This window comes from Rana temporaria, chromosome 1 (assembly GCF_905171775.1).
Source record: "Rana temporaria chromosome 1, aRanTem1.1, whole genome shotgun sequence".
Classification (NCBI taxonomy): domain Eukaryota; kingdom Metazoa; phylum Chordata; class Amphibia; order Anura; family Ranidae; genus Rana; species Rana temporaria.
In genome coordinates, this window is record NC_053489.1 from 234386065 (window position 1) to 234410290 (window position 24226).

Consider the following 24226-nt stretch of genomic DNA (forward strand, 5'->3'; position numbering starts at 1 on the left):
TGGGGTTGCATGAGTGCTGCCGGCACTGGGGAACTACAGTTCATTGAGGGTACCATGAATGCCAACATGTACTGTGATATACTGAAGCAGAGTATGATCCCTTCTCTTTGGAGACTGGCCCGCAGGGCAGTATTCCAACATGATAACGACCAGGGGTCAAGTCCTGGGGGAAAAAGTGTGGGAACTCCCACCCACGATCCACTCCCCCACCAAGAATAAAAAAATGATACGCTCATATGCATAATTACTAAACCGCATGTTTTTTGTTTTTTCTTCATTGCGGAGGACTGCCACAGGTTATCGCGGGATTTAGAAAGAAGCAAATTCTTTCTAAATCCCGCGATAACTCGCGGCAGACCTCCGCAATGTCTCCTGGGAACAATGACAAAAGCTCCCAGGAGACATTGCGGCATCGAGGAAGTGACGGAATACCCACACACTACACGATGAATCCATATACAGGAAGCGGCCAGTAACATAAAAGCATTACCAAGGTTCACCTGCCCCTGACAGTGACTCGAGCTGGGCATCGCCGCTTAGTGAAGGATTGGCTCGGGCGGCTCAGCTACTCTAGTCCTGCAAAGGGAACTGAGTTACTGCTGTGAAAAAAGTGCAGGAACTCCGTTCCCACGCGTTCCCGCAGGACTTGAGCCCTGATAACGACAGCAAACACACCTCCAAGACTACCACTGCCTTGCTAAAGAAGCTGAGGGTAAAGGTGATGGACTGGCCAAACATGTCTCCAGACCTAAACCCTATTGAGCATCTGTGGGGCATCCTCAAACAGAAGGTGGATGAGAGCAAGGTCTCTAACATCAAACAGCTCTGTGATGTTGTCATGAAGGAGGGGAAGTGGATTCCAGTGGTAACCTGTGAAGCTCTGGTGAACTCCATGCCCAAGACGATTAAGGCAGTGCTGCAAAATAATGGTGACCACACAAAATATTGACACTTTGGGCCCAATTTGGACATTTTCACTTAGGGGGCGTACTCACTTTTGTCGCCAGCGGTTTAGACATTAATGGCTGTGTGTTGAGTTATTTTGAGGGGACAGCAAATTTAAACTGTTGTGTGTATATATAAATTTAAACTGTTATACAAGCCGTACACTCACTACTTTGTACATTGTAGCAAAGTGTAATTTCTTCAGTATTGTCACATGAAAAGATATAATAAAATATTTACAAAAATGTGAGGGGTATACTCACTTTTGTGAGATACTTTATACTGTATGTATATGTATATATATGTTTTGGGGGTTAAAATGAAACAAATGTTAGAATTCTAGCTGATCATAAAAATATTTACTTACCCACAGCGCAGTATGTGACCTCCCCTGCATAGTGAAGAAGTTGAAAGTCTACCCAGTCAATAGACTTCCTTGCCCCAGGGCCTGCAAGCTTGCGGCTGTAAAAAACACAGCAGAGGATATGGAAAAGAGGTTTTTACTCAGCATAAATACTGTACATCAGGGCCGTCTTAATAGCATCATGGGCCCCTGGGCAAAGTAATGCTCTGGGGCCCCTACAATGATGACAGTGCAGGTAAACAGACATCAAGTAAGTAGGAGGCAGACAGCCTCCCCTGTGTATTCATCACTCTCAGTGCCATCATGGGGCCCCCATTTTCGGGGCAGCGTGGGCTCAAGGACCAGCTGCTTTGGGGAAAGTGCAGGGGCCCCCCATGCAGCTGGGGCCCCTGGGCAGTTCCCAAGAGTGCCCTCTCATTAAGACAGCCCTGCTGTACGTTCACTGCCCTGTACCAAGTACAGGAATTTGACAGAGCTAGCAATAAGATCACTACTGGTATCAGCCACAGGCCTACCACCTAGATTGAAAACCATCAATATGTGAGGTAAGTAGCCACAAAACAGCACTTACATAATCTTAAACTTTAGTTTAGATTTCAGAAGGACCAGTTAAAGCAGATCTATACTCAAAAATGAAGATTTGGTATCTTATATGGAACATCTAGAAATGTTTATTGTGACTAAGTGGTACCCTGAAAAATCGTACTATTCCCTGGTAACATTGCCTAGGCACACCTTTGTGCTTTATGTTTTATGTGTACAACAAATGTTTTATTATTTACTAATACACATTGTTTAACAATAATATATATAAGAACGTTATCAGCTTTGAAATATTAAAGCGGTGGTTCACCCTTAGAGGGCATTTTTTAGCCTTAGATGGATGCTCGTTTTTACTAGGGGAATCGGCTATTTGTTTTAAAATATGAGCATTACTTACCTGTTTACGAGATGCATCCTCTCCGTCGCTTCCGGGTATGGGCTGCGGGAATGGGCGTTCCTTCTTGATTGACAGTCTTCCGAGAGGCTTCCGACGGTCGCATCCATCGCGTCACGATTTTCCGAAAGAAGCCGAACGTCGGTGCGCAGGCGCAGTATAGAGCCGCACCGACGTTTGGCTTCTTTCGGCTACGAGTGACGCGATGGATGCGACCGTCGGAAGCCTCTCGGAAGACTGTCAATCAAGAAGGAACGCCCGCTCCCGAAGACCCATACCCGGAAGCGACGGAAGAAGATGCAGCTCGAAAACGGGTAAGTACGGATCATATTTTAATACAAATAGCCGATTCCCCTAGACCGAACGAGCAGGAAGCTAAGGGGAAAAAAAAAAAAAAAAAAGAAATGGTTGAACTCCCGCTTTAACGTTAACACTTACGTTAAGAAATGAGGATGATCCCCAACCTTCTCTTCCAACTTTGCTAGAAAGCTGAGATCTGTGGCTTCACCAGGACGCAAACACTCCTCATCCTGCAGTGGGAAAATCACAAAATGAACAAAGAAAATAGAATTTGGGTTTTATCTGTATGAACTAAAGACTTGCCTGGTAGTAATGATGTGAGTATTTGATCAAAAATCAAGGGTGTATTAGAGTTCAAGTGCCTGGAAAACCTTTATATTCAAGATTATTATAAATATTAAGCTGTACATATACTGTACTAAGAGAATAAACTAAATGCGTCATTGAAAAAAAAAAAAAACCTTAAAGTGGAATTCCACTCAAAAATTGAACTTCTGCTTTTTGGATCCCCCTACGGTGTCACATTTTGCACCTTTCGGGGGGGGGGGGAGCAGATATCTGTCTAATACAGGTATTTGCTCCCGCATTGATTGCCGCAGTATCCGCAGTGATCTATGTCCAGCCCCTCCTCCATCCCCCCGTTGTCTTCTGGGAGACACATGTCCCAAAAGACAGCAGGGACCAGTGAGATTGTGCAGCCCGACTCACGCATGCACAGTAGGGAATCAGGAAGTGAAGCCGCAAGGCATCACTTCCTGATTCCCTTACCGAAGATGGCGGCGCCTCCACCGGAGAGCCGAGGGACAGATCAGCTTCGGGTGCCGACATTGCGGGCACCCTGGACAGGTAAGTGTCCATATATTAAAAGTCAGCAGCATTTGTAAATTTATTTTATTTTGTATTTTTGCTTAAAGTGGAGGTTCACCCGAAAAGTTAATTTTTAAGATTAGATTGATGCTCATTTTGTCAAGGAGAATTGGGTATTTATTTTTAAATCAAAGCAGTACTTACCGTTTTAGAGAGCGATCTTCTCCGCCGCTTCCGGGTATGGGCTGCGGGACTGGGCGTTTCTATTTGATTGACAGGCTTCCGACAGGCATCCGACGGTCGCATACATCGCGTCACGATTTTCTGAAAGTAGCCTACTCTCTAAAACGGTAAGTACTGCTCGGATTTTAAAAAAACGACCCAATTTCCCTTGACAAAATGAGCATCAATCTAATCTTAAAAAATTTTTTCGGGTGAACTCCCGCTTTAACTGCAGGAATTATATTTATTGCCAACTTACATTGGTCAAGCTACTTACCATTTTCTGATACCTATAAGGCTGCTAGGGATGCTGAAAACCACTGTAGTAGCCCACGCTACATACAGTGAAAGCCACAATCTTCTGGGTCCTGCTGGAATGGCTTCCCCACTGCACACTGAAAACATAAGGTTGCTCATTTAGCGCCTCCGCCATTTAGAGCAATGTTTGTTGCTGCTGCCGCTGCCAGTGGAGCAGGCGATTTGATGACCTGGCCCAGCCCATTGGTGAGTATAGGGTCCTACGATTTGACCCCGATGATGACTCACCTACCTGCCTTTTTATGCTACGTACATTAATTTGATTTACTACTTTTATTATAGATATAGCAAAGCATTTACCCCTGAAGAGCGAGCGCGGTCTCACGAAACGTCGTTGAGAGACATTTGCCCCCTATGCCACAGTGTTTAAGTTTTGGGCTGGCTATACGACAGGAAAAATGATTTCCTACCGGCAGACTTCATTCAACATACAGTCATGGCCAAAAATATTGGCACCCCTGCATTTCTGTCAGATAATGCACCACTTCGCCATGAAATTGTTGCAATTATAAATGTTTAAGCATTCCCGTATTTATTTCTTTTGTTTGTATTGGTATAGCACAAAAAAGCGGAGAAACAAAAAGCCAAATCTGACACATTGTTAAAGGTATAGAAAAGGAAAATAGTTTTTCCTTTAAAATAACAAACATGTTATACTTACCTCCACTTTGCAGTTCGTTTTGCACAGAGTAGCCCCATCCACGTCTTCTGGGGTCCCTCGGTGGCTGTCTCTGGTCCTCACCACAATTACTGACCACAGTCATGCGAGAGAGCTCGCATGGTGGTGAGTAATTGCGGGTGGGCTCCCGTGAAACAGCGAGTGGCCATAGGCGCTCACTGTATCCCTCGGGGGGCCGCATCACTGGATGTGATTGACAGCAGCGCCAGCCAATGGCTGCACTGCTCTCAATCCATCCGCTCTAGCCAATCAGCGGCCAGGCTGAGCGGCGAAGAGGATCACGGGACCGCGCGCGGGACTTTCAAGGGGTCAGGTAAGTATAACGGGGGCTCGGGGGGGCCGCAGCATCAGATGTTTTTTCACCTTAATGCATAGATTGCATTAAGTTGAAAAATGTTTTTTTTCTTTACAACTCCTTTAAGTTTGTTGTCTCACTAGTTAAACTGTGCGCAGGCACGTGGGTGGCTCTTAGAAGAGCCTTTGTCTCGTCGGGCGTAATGCGGAGGACGTGACGTGAGTGAGGTGGGAGGTGCCGGACGGCTCCATGGCGGCAGGAGATACACGCCGCTCCAAGTCTCCGTCAGCACCGCTCGTGGCCCCGCAGTCTACAGCGTGAGAGGCCGGGACCTGCGAGGAGCGAGCGGGTGCCCCATCCCTGCCCGAGCGCAGACATACTCAGGGGATCTTTACCTGAGAGGCGCCGGTAAACGGGGTCCAGCTGGACACGCTGCGCCGGAGGACTGAAGCCACCGTATGCTTAGCACTGGGGGTCAGCAGCCTGAGAGGAAATATGCAGTGCTGGGTCTGCAGAAGTTCATCAGAGAGACGCCACCGGGCAGCGTCCCAGGAGGAAAACCAAAGGGACTGGTGAGGCGCTCTGTAGAGCCGAGTCTGAGCGGGTCCCCCCCCCCCGTGATCCCCCCCTCCCGTTTTGCTATGACACTGCTCTCATGAAGTTCTGATATCTTTGCACAATAAGGCACTCTTCTGTGTAAAGATGGTAAAGAACTATCTTTTTTACTGGCTATGAAGTCTGTGTTTGCGGCATATGAAGGGAATATGAATATAAAACGTTATTGAAAACATATCTAAATTCATAATTCACACCGGGACAAGGTGAAGTAATTGAAGGAAAATTTGAGGGGAATGATAGCCGGTTTATTTGAGCCCCCCACCTGTTGAAATATCTCTACACTGCTTGATTAGCCTGGGATTTATGTATGAATTTGGCTCCTGTTGTTGCTGCCTTTACTGCCATTATTGCCTCTACTGAACTGCTCTGTCTGGCCCCGGCCGGTTTGTGGGGTTAATGAAGCGGTCAAAAATATATTAATTTCTCAGGACTGTCATCGGTACAAAACGCATATGTGAATGCGTGAAGCCGGTAAAATTCCAGTTTTGATGATTGAGGAATAGGGGAAAGATCACTTAGACCCTTCCTGACATAAAGTGTTTACCTTGTTCGCTGGAACAATTAGGACGTTTTGGGCTGATGAAACACAAGAGATAATTCAGCAAAAATACTGAAAGTTCTCACCTTATAAGAAGGAAAGCTGGTAGCCCAAGTAACTCTGCTTACAGCAGCAAACGTCTTCTCTCGTGTCGATCAGCCCCTTACCTCTTTTCTTTAGTTCGGGGCTCTCGTCTGCCCGTGGCCCTCTCTTTAATAAAATATTCTTTCCGGGCATAAGAAGTAGTTAAGGGAGGACAGAAGTATCCATCGGTGAAGAAAAATTTGGAACCGATAAGGGCGCTAATTACATAAAAACAAAAAAAAAATAAAAAAAAAAAACATTTTCAAACTGGGGAAGAGAATTCGACCCCTCAATAAAATGAATAGATCAACGAGGGGTGGCACTACAAAACCAACTAAGAATAACTCGGGGAACAGCTCCATACAGCAATACATGACGCAGGAAGGGAGCCTTAAAAGCCCAGGACTCGTAAAAAAAACTGACAAGAAGAAAACTGAAAAAAAAAAGGGGTAGGAACAGGCAGTGTGGAGAGCTCTAGAGGTGAAACGACACTAGAAAGTGAGCAAGAGCAAGAGCAAAATAATGCAGAGGAATTAATCCAAGATACACAGCCCCCCACAAAGGCAGAGATGAACGCAATGCTGTTGAGGATGGAAAATGTCATGGAAAATATCATAAGGACAGAAATTAACAAGGTAAGAATAGACCTTGGAGGGCTTCGTGAAAGAGTGGAAGAGACGGAAAAGAGAATAGAGGAGCAGGATCAGGAAATAAACTCCCTGAAAAAGCAAGTAAAGGCTCTGACTGAAAATCAGAGATTGGCGGCATATAGGATTGAGGACCAGGAGAATCGCAATAGGCGACAGAACCTTAGAATCAGAGGGTTGACAGAACTTAGAAGCATCATGAACACAATTTTTAACCCTCTGCTAGAGAGATCGGTAGAATCTAAGCCCCTTAAGATTGAGAGAGTGCACCGAGTGGGGAACCCCCAACAGATGGAAAGATACGGCCCAAGGGATGTGGTCGTGAGGTTCAGGAATTACATCGATAAAGCAGAAATATGGAGCAGGCTTAGGGGAAAACCCCCCCTGAGATTTAGAGACACTGACTTACAAATATTTTCCGATCTGGCAAAAGAAACACTGGCAAGGAGGAGATGCTTGAAACCCCTCTTGGAGCTGATGCGGGCACAAAATATTAAGTACCAATGGGGATTCCCGGCGTGCCTCATAGGTATAAAGGGGGGCAAAACAGCACGACTTAGGTACCCGGAGGAACTGAACGTATTCTGCCTTAAAATGGAATTAACAATTCCTGAACTCCCTGATTGGGTGGAATAGATGGGCTCTGCTAGCATGGAACTTTGAGAGGCGGGACGGTGAGGGGGGGAGGGGGTGGGGAGGGAGTGGGGAGCCAAGGGAGAGCCCCGAACACCACCACGAAAGAGGAGCCAAGGATGAAGGCGAGGAGTCTTCTACCAGCGGCTCCCAGGCCAAGAGTGGGCCAGGGCGGGGGAGGGAGGGAGGGGGGGTTGGGGAGGGGGGGAAGGGGGGGGGGGGGAAATGGGAGGTGGGGGAAGGGGGGGGTAACGGGAGGGGGACCATCTGCACGACTCCACAGGAATTCTTCTCAAACGCAAAAAAAAAAAAAGATTGATAAATGGCAGATATTAAGTTCTTATCATATAATGTAAAAGGATTAAACTCCCATATTAAGAGATATAAAATTCTTGCCGAACTTACGCAGTATAAAGTAGACATAGTCTACCTACAAGAGACCCATATTACCTTAGAGTCTAATATCAAGCTATATTCATCTGATTATCCCGTCTGGTATTATGGAGACACAGTCTCATCGAGATCTCGGGGGGTCGCCATAGGATTTGCAAGAGGAGTTAGATACACAGTGGTGGACAGATTGAACGATCCGGAAGGGAGGTTCTTGTTCTTGAAAATAAAACTAGGAGAGGAGGACTACACTCTGGCAAATGTATATGCACCCAATGTGAACTCGGCTAAATACATTAGTAAAATACTCAGAAAATTAAAAGATTTTGAAAAGGGACATGTGGTGTTAATGGGGGACTTTAACTTTTGCATGTGCCCGAGCCTCGACAGTACGTCCCATGCTCAGGGGAATAACGGTGAGCACCTTAAGCTACTGAAAAAACAAATGATACAAAACCAAATGGTGGATGTCTGGCGAATCCTCAACCCCAAGACAAGAGACTATACGTTTTTTTTCCCCTGTGCATGGGACGTACTCGAGGATCGACTACATCCTCGTAGATCATAGACTTTTGGAGAGGGTGGTCGAAGCAAGTTGTGAGATCATAACGCTATCAGACCACGCCCCTATAACCATGAAAATAAGTACATCCATACAAAAATGCATCCCTCCTGAATGGAGATTGGATGAAGGTCTGTTGAGGGACGAGGATGTGGTCGAGAGAGTACAGAAAGAACTGGAATGGTATTTCCAGGAGAATGACAAGGAGGGAATCACAGGAGCAACCCTGTGGGACGCCCACAAAGCGTATATAAGAGGGATTTTTATTGCTGAGGGGGCAAAGAAAAATAAAACAAGAATGAGTAAACTAAAAACATTAAAAGAGGAGATATATAGGCTGGAACAGGAACATAAATTACAGGGCCACAAGAGGGAAACACTCCGTAAGTTAACTATAACAAGGGATGAATACAAAGCCCTTGCCGGGCAAGACACCAAGAATTTCATAGACAGGGTAGAGAGAGAAAGATACGTCTGGGGAAATAAACCTAGTAAAAATTTGGCCAGAATGGTAAGAAAAAAGAAAACCAGGAATTTTATCGAAAAAATTAGGAATGGGAATGGGGACTTAGTGTATGCGACAAACAAAATAGCAGAATCCTTTAGAAGCTATTATGAAAAACTATACGACGTCCAACAGAAGATCAGGGACCCAGCCGAAAAAAAGGATAAGATCAGGGAAGTATTACAGCAAACCAATCTACCGAAGATAGAAGAGCATGAGATAGAAAGAATGGAGGAAAGTATAACCGAGCAGGAAATAAGGGAGGTCTTAAGGAATGCTCCCAATGGGAAAAGTCCTGGACCAGACGGCTTCACGTCTGCCTACATACAAAGGTTTAGTACCATCTTAGTCCCTAGACTATGTCAATATTTCAATGGGTTGGGGCTAGACTATGAGATGAGTAGAGAGGCATTATCAGCTACGATCACTGTCATTAAAAAAGAGGGAAAGGACAATACGAATTGTTCAGGGTTCCGACCTATCTCACTCCTGAATGCAGATACCAAACTGTATGCAAAAATTCTGGCCGAACGAATGAAGGGGGTAATGACAGCCATTGTCCACCCGGACCAGGTTGGTTTCATACCTGGTAGGGAGGGAAAGGACAATGGAGTTAGGGCACTTCTTCTCATGGAGCAGATCAAAGAAAGAGGGACCCCCGGTCTACTCCTGTCAGTAGACGCTGAGAAAGCGTTTGACAGGGTAGACTGGGGGTTCATGATAAAAACACTAGAATTTATAGGAATAGGCCCAAGGATGATCAAATGGATCAAAACGCTCTATTTCCACCCATGTGCTAGGATCAAGATCAACGGATCTTTATCCGCACCCTTTGAGATGCGAAATGGAACCAGACAGGGCTGTCCCCTGTCCCCCCTTCTTTTTGTCTTATCATTGGAACCCCTGCTTGCAATGGTTCGACAAAATCCAGAAATATATGGAATAGAAGTTGGAGAAGATGAGCACAAATTATCCGCCTTCGCAGACGATATTCTATTCTATATAAGTAGCCCAAGAGTCACCCTCCCGAAGTTAATAGCTACCTTAAAACAATATGGTGAGGTATCAAACTTCAAAATGAATACAGAAAAGACGGAGATCCTGAATATCAACATTCTTAAAGAAGAAGAACAATATCTGCGGAAGAAATATAATTTCAAATGGCAAAAAGAAATAAAATACCTGGGAATAAAACTGGCAAATACCATCAAGAAAATATATAGAATAAACTTTATCCCCCTGCTCAACAAAATAAAAAGTGAAATTAAAAACATATATAATAGACCAATTTCGTGGTTCGGGAGGATAAATGTGGTAAAAATGGTTCTCATCCCAAAAATTCTATACAAGTTTCAAATGGTCCCAATTTACCTACCACCGTCATTCATCAAAATAATTAACTCCCTCATAATGAACTATATTTGGAATAATAAAAAACACAGGGTGTCTGCTCAAACCCTAAAACGGGCCAAGAAAAAGGGAGGATTAGCTGTACCCGACATCAGATTGTATTATAACGCTTCGGTTCTCTCACTGGTTATAGAATGGGCTAAAGAGTCCCAGGACAAAAGATGGATAAACATTGAATGCACATTAGCGAGGGCACAGTTAGGGAGATTAATTTGGAATCCACCACAATATAGATCTTTACACACTTCAACACACACAATTACACATAATGCATGGAGGATCTGGGATAGACTTCACAAACAATTAAAAACAGAATTCAATTCACCCTTTATAGATTTAAAAGAAAACGAATATTTCACCCCAGGGACAAAAGAAGTAGGGGGAAATTGGATCACAAATAGAACACAGCTAAAAGATATAACACTAGATGGTAAAATTAGGACACTTCACGATATTAAATATAGGATTGGAATTAGGGCGCTCGACGAGTGGAGATATTTGCAGTTAGTGTCATTCGTCAAACGCCTACCACACCCTTTGAGGTCACAAGAGGAGTACACTATATTGGAACAATTGTGTAGCATCGAAAGCTCAAAAGGAAATATATCTAAAATCTATAATTACTTGCAGAAAACGGAAGAGTTGGACACGCTAAAATACATCCAAAATTGGGAAACAGACTTAGGGGTCCCAAGGGGGAAAACGACCATAGGAAGAATCTTGAATATGACTCACACCTCGGCAGTAGATGTAAGAACTGCCGAGATGAACTTCAAATGTTTGACGAGGTGGTACGCTACCCCAGATAAAATGGCCAAATTCAGAGGGGGTGAGTCAGAGAAATGCTGGAGAGGCTGTGAGTTAAGAGGAACGATGGCACACCTTTGGTGGGACTGCCTGAAAATTAAAGCTTATTGGAAAAAAATCTTGGCCCTGACAAAGGTAATAACAAAAAAAGAAGTGGAAGATAACCCATGGGTAGTTCTCTTTCATGGGGGGGAGGTTCCAGAGAAGGAGTATAAGGGTTCCCTGACCCCTCATTTGTTGAACGCAGCGAAAAGATTGATCCCCCTTAAATGGAGAGACGCGAAAAGCCCGCAAATGTGGGAGTGGATCGACTCCGTAGAGGACACTTATAGGAGAGAGAAATTAAAATACGGAAGTTTTAAACACGAGGTAGAGGAAAAGGATATATGGGCTCCCTGGTTGGAATTTAAAAAGACCTGGAGGTTCGCAGAAAACCTGAGAGAGGAATAGGAACACATTGTCAATTAATGGGAATGAATTCTTATAGTGGAGTCGTGGGATGGTCAAGGGTGGGGTGTGGGAAGGGGGGGAGGGTAGGAGGGGGGAATTAGTTGGGGAGGGGGGAGAAGGGGTGCTGGGTATCTCTTTGTCACGCGGATAAAACCTGTTAAAATTCCGTACTTAATACAAAAGAGAGTCTCCCAAACGGAGGAAAAATAAATAAATAAATAAATATAAATAAATATATAATAAAAATAATAACAAGTATAAAAACTTGTATAAGAAATACACCACAAATGATGCTAAACCAGATGTAGAGACGGAATTATAAATAAAATCATGAGCAAGTCTCTCGCTGCGGTGAAGTCTGAAGTGGCAAAAAAAAAAGAAAAAAAAAAAAAAAAAAACTGTGCGCAGGCTAATGGCCCGTACACACATTCCAAAAATCGGACAACAGATCGTTCATTTTTGTTTGCATGCTAGTCGCATATCGAAAAAGTTACCAAAATTCTCATACGACAGAATAAAAAAAAAAAATTGGAAGTGATGTCATGTGTTGCAATGTATTTGTATTGTATTTTCGGACGACAGCTGTACTGTCATACAATCTGGTATCATACAAGAACATTTTTTGTGTTTGTCCGATCAGATAATCTCGGATGAACTGTCATGATCAGGTCTCGAAAGCTCTGTACTAACGATCCGATTATCATACAATCGCTTTGAAAGCGGTATTTTTTGTAAGATTTTCGGATCGTGTGTACAGGCCATAAGGCCGAGAGTGCAGTCTTCACAGGGGGCCCACTTGAAGGGTAAATAAACATTTAGCTCACCTAAATTAGTTCAACTTTTAGTGCTTGCAGGAACTGTATCAGTGTTAATTTAGTCGACTAAAACATTTTAGTCGACTAACTTAATACCATTTTAGTCGACTAAAAACAATTGAGATGACTAAAATGGGACTAAAACTAAAATGTCATTTTAGTCAAAAGACTAAGACTAAAACAAAATTTTAATTTGACATCAAAATTAACACTGGTCTGAAGTGCATGTTCATTCCTTAATAAATAAATAATAACATATTAGATTTTTCACTCCAGCAGTATATAATGAGTTTGGAAATTGTAGAGAAATGCTTAAATAATGCATTACAATTTAACTACATCCATTCGATTTCAGATGACTAAAATTAGTTTTAGGTTGACTAAACTAATTTTAGTCTACTAAAATGTGCTGGAGATTTTAGTCGACTAAAAATGTACTGGAGATTTTAGTCGACTAAAAGGTAGGACTTTTTAGTTGACTAAAATGTCCTTGATAATTAGTTGACTAAATACGACTAAAACTAAATCAATTGCAGGAGACTAAAATAGGACTAAAACTAAAATTCCATTTTAGCCCTAAGACTAATGCCCTGTACACACGATTGGTCCATCCGATGAGAACGGTCTGATGGACCGTTTTCATCGGTTAACCGATGAAGCTGACTGATGGTCAGTCGTGCCTACACACCATCGGATAAAAAAACGATCGTGTCAGAACGCGGAGACGTAAAACACAACGACGTGCTGAAAAAAATGAAGCTTCCAAGCATGCGTCGACTTGATTCTGAGCATGCGTGGATTTTTAACCGATGGTTGTGCCTACAATCGATCGTTTTTTTTTCTATCGGTTAGGTATCCATCGGTTAAATTTAAAACAAGATTGAATTTTTTTAACCTATGGATAAATAACCGATGGGGCCCACACACGATCGGTTTGATCTGATGAAAACAGTCCATCAGAAGCGGACACGTGTGTACGCGGCATAAGACTAAAACTGAATCGAAATTTGCTGCCAAAATTAACACTGAACTGTACTTATTCTTTATTTACATTATAAATATGTGCCATGAGGAGGAACCACGGTAGCTGGCAACGGTAGAACAAGTATTTGACTCATCCATCAGTCAAATACTTGCAGCGGCTGTGGATTGGAGATGTAATTACTTTTTGGGCTTGTTTTACAGGTGGGCTATTCTATAAATCTGGCCCTATGTTGACAGGGTTACTTTAAAACTAAATCCATATTTTGACTGCTATGAGGGCAAAAGTTTGGAGTTCTTCCCAGAGGTAGCCCAAGCAATCATGGACACCCCCCCTAGGGGTGCATCCCCACAAAACCCTGACTGGCAGAAGCATGCAGCTAAAAACAGTGCTTACATGGCTCAATGTGGTCACTGTTGTAAGCAGCAGTGAAGACTGACAATGCTGGTCAGGAAGAGGAATGCTGGCTTGTCAAATGAGTGCATTGAATACACCTAATTATAAAGGTATGTATGTATATTTTATGTACTAAAAATAGGGTACAGGTTAGGACTGGGAAATGGAGTTGGGCTTTGAAGTGATACTAAACCCAGGACCCTGCATTTACTATATATGTTCTCCCACAATACACAGAAGATGGAAATGCAGTTATTTTAGTAAATATAAATGGATAAATACCTTTTCTCATAAGCAGTATACAGGCATACCCCGCTTTTAACCCTCCTGGCGGTAACCCCCGAGCGTGACTCGGGGTTGATTTTTTCGACCAAAATCGGTCACGCTCGGGGTAGGTATGCAGAGCCTGCAGCGTGCGCTGGCTTACCTTCTCCTGGATCCAGCGATGTCACCGCGCTGTGTGAGCGAGCGGGACCTCGCTCGATTCACACAGCGTCCTCCTGTGCCGTCGATCTCCGTTCCCTGTGACGTTACGACGCACGGGAGCGGAGATCGGTGCCAAATTAAAAAAAGTAAACAAACACTATACATACAGTGTACTGTAATGTTATAGATTACAGTACTGTATGTAAAAAAACACACCCCCCTTGTCCCTAGTGGTCTGCCCAGTGTCATGCATGTCATTTTATATAATAAAAACGTTTCTTTCTGCCTGCAAACTGTAGATTGTCCATAGCAACCAAAAGTGTCCCTTCATGTCAAAAATGGTTTTAGATCAGCTAGAAAACAGCGATAATAAATTATAATCACTTGCAGAATTGTGCGATAGCGATTTGTGGGGAAAATTTGTCATAAAAAAAAAAAAATAATGACAGCAACAATTCTGCAACTGAGCAAATTTCAGTGATTTTGAGTTGATTCCATTATTGAATAATTTGTATTAGAATTATATTATTATTTGTTATAATTATTTATAATTATTTATTATATTATAATTTATAATTTTGTTTTTAAAAAAAATGTCATACCCGGGATGCCTATTAGATTCTTGTTTGGTCAGATTTGAGTGAGTTATTCCTAAAAATTACAGACCTACAGTATAAAACGCCAAATTTCCTTGCAAATAATTGTACCGCTTTCAGCATGTTTTTTCTGAAAGAATCATACCGCCAGGGAGGTTAAGTACACAATGGGGTTTATTTACTAAAGCTGGAAAGTGCAAAATCAGACTCACTTCTGCATAGAAACCAATGAGCTTCCAGGTTTTATTACCAAAGCTTAATTGAACAAGCTGGGGTTAGAAGCTTGTATACTTATCTGATCTAGAACACGCATGCATACTGTAAATTCAGAGTTTCTGATCTGCATACTGGTTGCTCAGAATTTACAGAATCTCTTGTACCAGCATGACAGCAGCACTGGGCCAGATTCAGAAAGCATTTACGTTGGCGTATCTCCAGATACGCCACCGTAATTTCAAATGTGCGCCGTCGCATCTTTGCGCCAATTCACAAAGCGAGATACGTCCAAAAACATGGCTTTAGCCATCCAACGTAACTTGCCTACGCCGGCGTATCGTGGGTGCATAGTTACGCTGGACGCATTCGGCGTTCCCATTATAAATATGCAAATTACCTAGATACGCCGATTCACAAACGTACTTGCGCCCGGCGTATTAATATACGCTGTTTACGTAAGGCATACGACCGGCGTAACCTTACCCCTCATAAAGCAGGGGTAAGTCATGTTAAGGTATGGACGTCGGAACGACCGTCGAAATTTATGTTGTTTACGTAAGTCGTACGTGAATAGGGCTGTGCGTAAGTTACATTTACGTCGTAGGCAGTGTACGACGTATCTTAGGCATTCTAGCCGACGTGATTTTGAGCATGCGCACTGGGATACGTCCACGGACGGCGCATTCGCCGTTCATTCGGCCCCTCATTTACATGGGGTCACGGCTCATTGTAATACAACACGCCCACTGCCTTGATAATTTGAATTAGGCGGGCTTACGCGGGCCCATTTACGCTACACCGCCGTAACTTAGGGTGCAAGTTCTTTCTGAATACGGTACTCGCCTCTCTAAGTTACGGCGACGTAGCGTATATGAGATGCGCTACGCCTGCCGAAAGTTACGCCATTCTTTCTGAATCTGGCCCTAAGTGTCTAGCATTTTCAACAATCGCTGCCTACACATTCTTTCCTATACATAAAAGCACATTTCATTTTAAAATACCATTTATACAATTCCATGAATGTATCATCTTTGTAAATAACAGCTAATAAATGCTAATTTACCATTATAGCAATTATTCCTTTGTGTTTTTCTTCGATTAAATCACAAATAATCCTGTTGTCAAAATATTGGACTGGCTCCCACTAATCAGGAAAGAAAAAATATTATGAGTTTATAATAATAATGTAATATGAATATGCTCATAAACATGAAAGTATGGTCAGAAATGCAGACATGATTAAGTCTGTTTACATAAAGCCCATGTAGATGACATTTGCTGCTCATGTGATTGAGTCACTGCTTCTATCAGCAATTCTTCTCTTCTCAATCTGATCGAGGGATTATAGAAGGAAGGTCCTCCCACATCACTAAGGAAGTGATTAGAATGCATGTGTCAGTTTTAAGAGAACAGGGGAAAAAATGTATAAAAAAACAAAACAAAATAAAAACTTTACAAAACAAAATTAGCAAAAAACAAAACTAGGATTAATAATTTGGACATATAGAAAATTAAACCCACCCCACTTATGTACTTCAATGTAATAACCTATCTGTAACTAACTGTGATGGAGCCAAACCTGGAATGTTTAACCATTTGCCTCAGAACTCTATGGCCTCGTACACACGATCGAGTTTCTCGGGAAAAAAACAGCAAGAAACTTGCTGGGAGATATTTTTTTGCCGAGGAAACCGGTCATGTGTATATTTTCATCGGGGAAACTGTCGAGAAACTCGACGAGCCAAAAAGAGAGCAAGTTCTCTATTTCCTTGACGGGAATGGAGAAAATTGGCTTGTCGAGTTCCTCGACAGCCTAACAAGGAACTCGACGAGGAAAACGATGTGTGTTTCGCCCGTCGAGTTCCTCGGTTGTGTTTACAAGGCTTATGGGCCAGATTCAGAGAGAACTTACGCCGTCGTATCTGTTGATACGCCGCGTAAGTTCTAGGATGCGCCGTCGTATCTATGCGCCGTATTCTTGAAACCAGATACGCCTGAATTCTGGCTCCATCCGACCGACGTAAGTCTCCTACGCCATCGTATCTTGGGTGCATATTTACGCTGGCCGCTAGGGGCGCTTCCGTTGATTTATGCGTCGAATATGTAAATTACCTATATACGCCGATTCATGAACGTACTTGCGCCCGTCGCAGTAAGCTACGCCGTTTACGTAAGGCGTACGTCCGGCGTAAGTTTACCCCTCATAAAGCAGGGGTAAGTCATGTTAAGGTATAGGCGCGGGAACAGCGTTGTATTTTACGTCGTTTACGTAAGTCGTACGTGAATGGGGCTGGGCGTAAGTTACGTTCACGTCGTATGCATTGAGCCGTCGTATCTTAGGGAGTATATGCAACGTGATTCTGAGCATGCGCCGTTCGATCGGCCATTCATTTACATGGGGTCACGGTTAATTTCAATACATCACGCCCACTACCTGCCTACTTTCAATTAGGCGGGCTTGCACCGGCCCATTTACGTTACGCCGGTGCAAATATGGGAGCGAGTGCTTTGTGAATACTTAGTTTGCCTCTCAATGTTACATCGGCGTAGCGCATATGAGATGCGCTACGCGGGCCCAAAGATACGCCGATGTACCTGAATCTGGCCCTATAAATTTACCTGAGCATCCCCTATGTTGATAAACCACATGTTCTCTTTGTAAGAATTTATTTACTGATTTTACCCAGGAGTAGGTTAGGGGCCATGGAGATCCATTTCCATCAACTTCCATGCTATATACAGCAGTCTCAACTAGTTTTCTATCACCTTACCTTTTTTTTAACCCCTTCCCCCCACTAATCTTGACTGCTGCACTCTACACACTGTGTTTTATGTTACTTAAAGGGGTTGTAAGGGTACAGTTTTTTTTTCCTAAATAGCTTCCTTTACCTTAGTGCAATCCTCCTTCACTTACCTCATCCTTCGATTTTGCTTTTAAATGTCCTTATTTCTTCTGAGAAATCCTCACTTCCTGTTCTTCTGTCTGTAACTCCACACAGTAATGCAAGGCTTTCTCCCTGGTGTGGAGTGTCGTGCTCGCCCCCTCCCTTAGACTACTGGAGAGTCAGGACGCCCACTACCACACAGCTCCTTTCTCTATCTGCAACATAGAGAGCGTCCTGACTCTCCAGTAGTCCAAGGGAGGGGGCAAGCACGACACTCCACACCAGGGAGAAAGCCTTGCATTACTGTGTGGAGTTACAGACAGAAGAACAGGAAGTGAGGATTTCTCAGAAGAAATAAGGACATTTAAAAGCAAAATGGAAGGATGAGGTAAGTGAAGGAGGACTGCACTAAGGTAAAGGAAGCTATTTAGGAAAAAAAAATATTGTATCTTTACAACCCCTTTCCTAACCCCTGCACTCTATGCATACTGATGTATGTTATATAGCCCTGACCAAAGTTTGTATTGTATGTATATGTATTATGTAAAATGTTTATAAATGTAATTAAAAAAAAGAGTGAAAACAAAGTTTTCATTGTCTGAACAGTTTCTGTTTTTTTTTTATTAGCTAAATTTCATAAGTTTCATTAACCACTTGCCCTCTGGAAGATTTACTCCCCTTCATGAAGAGGCCATTTTTTGCGATACAGCGATGCGTTATTTTAACTGACAATTGCATGGTCGTGTGATGCTGTTCCCAAACAAAATTGATACCTTTTTTTTAGGGCTGCGGAAATTAACGATTAATTGTTCGATTAATCGTTAATTTCTTTGATCGACTAAAATTATTTTGATCGACGAACCGCGGAGTGAGCTCCGCGGTCTCGCCGATAGGAAAGGCCGCGGCTTCGGCCTAGCTCCGGAGCCATCTTGGTCCACCCGGCGGCAACCAAGTAGCGGCGCGCTGACGTCATCATCACCCGCCCGCCCTGCTTGTATTATGTTCCCGCGCACACGTGTCCATCAGCCTCTCTGCCGACGGGTCTGCCTGATGTAGGTAAGAGAGGACAACAAACCATTCTTTATATTAAAGCATGGGGGCATATGTGTTTATGTAAAGCATGGGGGCAGATGTGTATAAGACTATAAGCATGGGGGCAGATGTGTATAAGCATGGGGCAGATATGTATAAGCATGGGGCAGATGTGTATAAGCATGGGGCAGATGTGTATAAGCATGGGGGCAGATGTGTGTGTATAAAAGCATGGGGGCAGATGTGTGTGTATAAAAGCATGGGGGCAGATGTGTGTATATAAAAGCATGGGGGCAGATGTGTGTGTATATAAAAGCATGGGGGCAGATGTGTGTATATAAAAGCATGGGGGCAGATGTGTGTATATAAAAGCATGGGGGCAGATGTGTGTATATAAAAGCATGGGGGCAGATGTGTGTATATAAAAGCATGGGGGCAGATGTGTGTATATAAAAGCATGGGGGCAGATGCTGTAATATACACATCTGCCCCCATACTGCAAGAATATACACATCTGCCCCCATACTACAAGAATATACACATCTGCCCCCATACTGCAAGAATATACACATCTGCCCCCATACTGCAAGAATATACACATCTGCCCCCATGCTGTAATGTACACATGGGGGCAGATGTGTATATTCTTGCAGTATGGGAGGCAGATGTGTATATTACAGTATGGGGGGGCAGATGTGTATATTACAGTATGGGGGGCAGATGTGTATATTACAGTATGGGGGGCAGATGTGTATATTACAGTATGGGGGGCAGATGTGTATATTCTTGCAGTATGGGGGGGATATATGGATATTACAGTATGGGGGGGGGGAGATGTGGATATTACGGTTTGGGGGCAGATGTGGATATTACGGTATGGGGGGGGGAAGTCATTGATTGTGGAAACTAACTAGTGTCGAGTGATTGTATATAGTGTATACCACATTTACCACTGACTAATGCAGAGTTGCAATGCAAGGAGATCAGCTAAAAGTAGTTGTATCTGTATGTGCGTTAATTAATCAAAATTAGTCGATTAATCGATTAAAAAAAAAAAACGATTAATCGAACACAAAAATTTTAATCAGTAGCAGCCCTACTTTTTTTCCCACAAATAGAGCTTTCTTTTGATGGTATTTAATCAACACTGCAGTTTTTATTTTTTGCGCTATAAACAAAAAAGACCCACCATTTTGAAAACCAAAAAATTTATTTTTTACTTTGTGCTATAAAATATATCCAATAATTATTTTTTTTTTTTTAAATCGAATTTCTTCAATAATTTAGGCCAATATGTATTCTGCTACATATTTTTGACAGAAAAAAAAAATCCCATTACCCCGGATCGATACCCTTCTTTGAGGTCAAACAACGTCTATTGAGTTCTATGGTTCACAAAAATATTTACTTTTATAAATTTACGATCCTAATTTACTTGACTTTTTTTTAAATGGATCTTTTCTGATCAGTTTTACATTTTTTTAATGAGTGTATGTTGTTGTGCTTAGTGCCCTTAGTAGTGTCAATAATTATTTTGTTAAACTATAAAGTGAAAACAAAATCTGAAACATTCCGCCTTGGTGTCCTTGGTAAATAATATTGGTGACTACACAAATATAAGTGAAATGTGAAACAAAATGTGTACTTTGAAAAAGATCGCAAGAAAATTGCATAATCGCAAAATCACAATAAAATCACATAAAACTGAAAAAGTCCTTTAAAGTGCAATATGTGTATGTAATTCATAAGTGAGTCCATAAAATTACCAAACTTAAGTGCAAAGTCTGAAATCTTCCTTCTTAGTGAACAGTATTGGTGGATCATATAGATATCAATTGCATAAAATCAAACACTGGTTCCTCGATGTATTCTAATAACAGTGCAAATAAATGTGAAACACAATGTGATTGATTTACTAAAACTGGAGAGTGCAAATTCTGCAGTAGCTGTGTATGGTAACCAGTGACGATCCTGACCTCCCTGGGGCCCTAAGCAAAATGACATGTCACATTAAAGTTGAGAAGCAGGGGGGGCACTGCCGACAGTGACATGTCACATTAAAGATTACAGTTGAGAAGCGGGGGGAGGGGGTGTTCTACTGTCGGAAATTACATCTTACATTAAATTGAGAAGCGGGGGGTGCTGACTTCTTACCTCTTCTCCCATGCAGCCAGCAAACTGAGAAGCGGGGTGAGGGGCCGAAAATGACTTCTCACCAGGCTAAGCCTATAGTAATTTGGGGAGTCCTCTGCAACTTTGTGGGGCCCTAAGCGGCTTGCATAGTGAGCCTATAGGGCGGATCGGCCCTGATGGTAACCAATCAGCTTCTAACCTGAGCTTGTTCAATTAACTTTGACAATAAAACCTGGAAGCTGATTGGTTTCTATGCAAAGCTGCATCAGATTTTGCTCTCTCCAGTTTTAGTAAATTAACCTCATTGTGTACTGTAAAAAAAATTGCAACAAAATGGCATAATCGCAAAAACACAAAGTCGCAACATAAATCGCATAAACTGAAAAAAATCCCTAAAAGTGCAGCATGTATAAGCAATTCATAGGGGAGTCCATATAATTGGGATAATAATCCATAATCAAAAAAGTGCTGGTGCTTCGGTAATCCGCAGATGACCCCCAGATAAATTGTTTTTTGCAGGGGTTTCTTGAGGCCTGAATATTATTTCAAGGGTTACTCTCAGGTAAAAGATTGATAAAAGCTGGTTTAGGGGCGTGTGGGTGTGTCCAATGCACTCTGGGCAGGGAAGGAGTTTGTGGGCATATTTGGTGGAGAAGAGAGACACCTAGGTGCTGCCATAGAAACTTGGGCAAGGGGAAGGGATTGTATTTGCTGAGCAGGGGAAGAAATTGTGGGCAGCCTGGGCAAGGTAGAAGAATGCAGGTGTTTACAGGCAGCAACCTGGGCAGGGAGAGGAGCTGGTGTCTCTTTCTGAGTTTGGAAACCATGGTTCTCTACAACAGCTCTCTCTAAAGCCTCGTACACACGGCCGAGAAACTCGACGGGCGAAACACATCGAGTTCCAGGTCGAGTTCCTTGTTAGGCTTGTCGAGGAACTCGACAAGCTTGCTTTGTGTACACACAGTCAAGCCAAAATCTCCTCGTTCTCAAACGCGGTGACATACAACTGCAGGGGAAGTTCGATTCCACTGGCCCAACTCTTGGGGCTGCTTTTGCTAATCTCATGTGTTTGTGTGTTAAATAAAAGTTTGGTAAGAGACGATTTGCACTTTTCAGTCTGTTACAGCTTTAAAAATGTGTTATCTCTATTACAAATGCTACTTTTACTCCCGTCTCATACTTTAATCTGAGCAAGCGTGGGTTCCTTAGCATACAGACGTCCGAGTTTCTCGTCGAAAACCAGCCCGTCGAGGATCTCGACGAGCCAAATCAGACTCCCATCGAGGAAATAGAGAACTTGCTCTCTTTTTGGCTCAACGAGGTTCTCGACAGTTTCCTCGATGAAAATGTACACACGACCGGTTTCCTCTGCAAAAAAATATCTCCCAGCAAGGTTTTTGCTGATTTTTGCCGAGAAACTCTGTCGTGTGTACGAGGCCTCACCTGGTTGCCATAAAATGTTTGTGAGGTATGAGCTTGTATATTGTCATGGAAACGTCAGTAGAGGGTAGTTTGTGGCTGTTGCCATAGCAACCTTGGCAGGGGATCAGCATTTTGGTGTTGCCCTAAAAGGGAAAGAGGAGCTTGTGGGATGAGCCATGGCAACCTGGAAAAGGGAGGTTGTGCATTCTTTTCAAGTACGCTTTCAGGTGGTTCAAAATCAGAACTAAAAGCATGCTTGGCACAAAAGAACATACTGCATTAGAATGTTTTCAATTAAATCATAATTCTGAAAAAAATAGCATGAAGGAGAGTTAGCAGTTCTTTGGATTTATGCTTAAGGCCCCTTTCACATGTCCGTTCCGCCTGTCCGTTCATTACAAGTCCGTTAACGGACTTGTAATGAATCCCTATGGGAACGCGTCCGTTAGCGGATGGAGCATCGGCTAGCGTCCGCGTCCGCCGGGATCCGGTTTTCGGACGGAAGAAAACCCTATTTTTCTTCCGTCCGGCGGAACGGAACTGATGCAGACGGACAGACGGTCCATCTGCATCCGGTTCCCCATAGGGCAGAGCGGAGCTGAGATAGGGCGGTCCCTGCACTGTGTGCGGGGACCGCCCTATCCGCCGAGAGCTCAGCGGGGATTCCCGCTGAGCCGACGGAGCGGACAGGACAAACTGAAAGGAAGTCTGAAAGGACCCTTAGAGCTCATTCTGATGATCCATGTGCTGAGCTACTGTTCACTGCATCTGCATCCGCCCTGGAGCTGTGTGCAGGCAGTCTATAAAAGTGGATATTGGAGGAGTGGCTGCACGTACACAGCCAAATGTCAAAAGTTTACATGCGTGCAGGAGCATGTGCATGGATCTGAACCAGGGGTGGACTGACAACTCATGGGGCCCCTGGGCAATAGGAGATTATGGGGCCCCCAGGCAATAGGAGATTATGGGGCCACACATTATACGCACATACACAGTATACATACACACACATATATACACAGTATAGAAAGGTACTGGAGAGGCGGGGCAGCTATAATCTTGGGATTTTAAAAAAAACACAGATTTTTACATACTGTCCCTGGTTTTACTGAGGCTGGCAACCCTGATGGGGCCCCCTAGTGGCATGGGGCCCTCGGGCAGTGCCCGAGAGCCCAAATGGTCTGTCCGCCCCTGATCTGAACACAGACAGTGTGATTTAGAAATCATGCTTCCACCTCAGCCACATGTCAGATTTTGACCGTGCAGAGAAACAAAACAATGGCTCAGCACCTAAGATGGGTGTCACCACCTATCTGAATGAGCCCTAAAACACCAGTATACAGGGAACATCTTGTTTTTTTTAGAAATGAGTCAATGATTTGCAATACCTCAATTCCCTCTGTTTCATATTCCTCTTGCTCTGTCTTGAGTGTCATAGAAATGAAGAGTTGCTGAAGTTTCTCATTACAATAGTTAATGCAAAACTGTTCAAAGCTACAAACAAAGATACAAAATTACTGTTTGATTAGAAATCAAAAAAAAGTTTCCAAAAAAGCTTTACGAAGACCAAAATTCTACAATGGTTCTGTGAGACATTTTACTATCCTAACTTAGGTAAACTATATCTAAAGCCAAATTTCCGTTTTCTTTTTGGCTAGAGTAGGGAAAATGTGAAACAAAGAATGTTTTATGTAAAAGTTTTCTAGAAGTATGGAAAGGTGCAGTGTTCAAACTGATTACTGAGAATCTTGAATGTTAACATGCAGTCGCACCTCTCTAGGACCTCACATGTAAGGCCTCGTACAAACACGC

The 24226-nt window shown here is 43.1% G+C and overlaps 1 protein-coding gene across 1 annotated transcript in view; it reads right to left on the bottom strand.

Annotated features, from left to right (window-relative positions):
* The window catches only part of MYO1H (myosin IH), a 121193-nt gene that overhangs the window by 46904 nt on the left and 50063 nt on the right, over nucleotides 1-24226 (bottom strand). Inside the window, exons 12-15 of the mRNA XM_040358597.1 lie at nucleotides 23803-23908; nucleotides 16006-16086; nucleotides 2685-2776; nucleotides 1313-1407 (exon numbers count right to left, since the gene is read on the bottom strand). Of these exons, the coding sequence (XP_040214531.1) occupies nucleotides 1313-1407; nucleotides 2685-2776; nucleotides 16006-16086; nucleotides 23803-23908 (374 nt within the window). The remainder of the gene's footprint in view (nucleotides 1-1312; nucleotides 1408-2684; nucleotides 2777-16005; nucleotides 16087-23802; nucleotides 23909-24226) is intronic.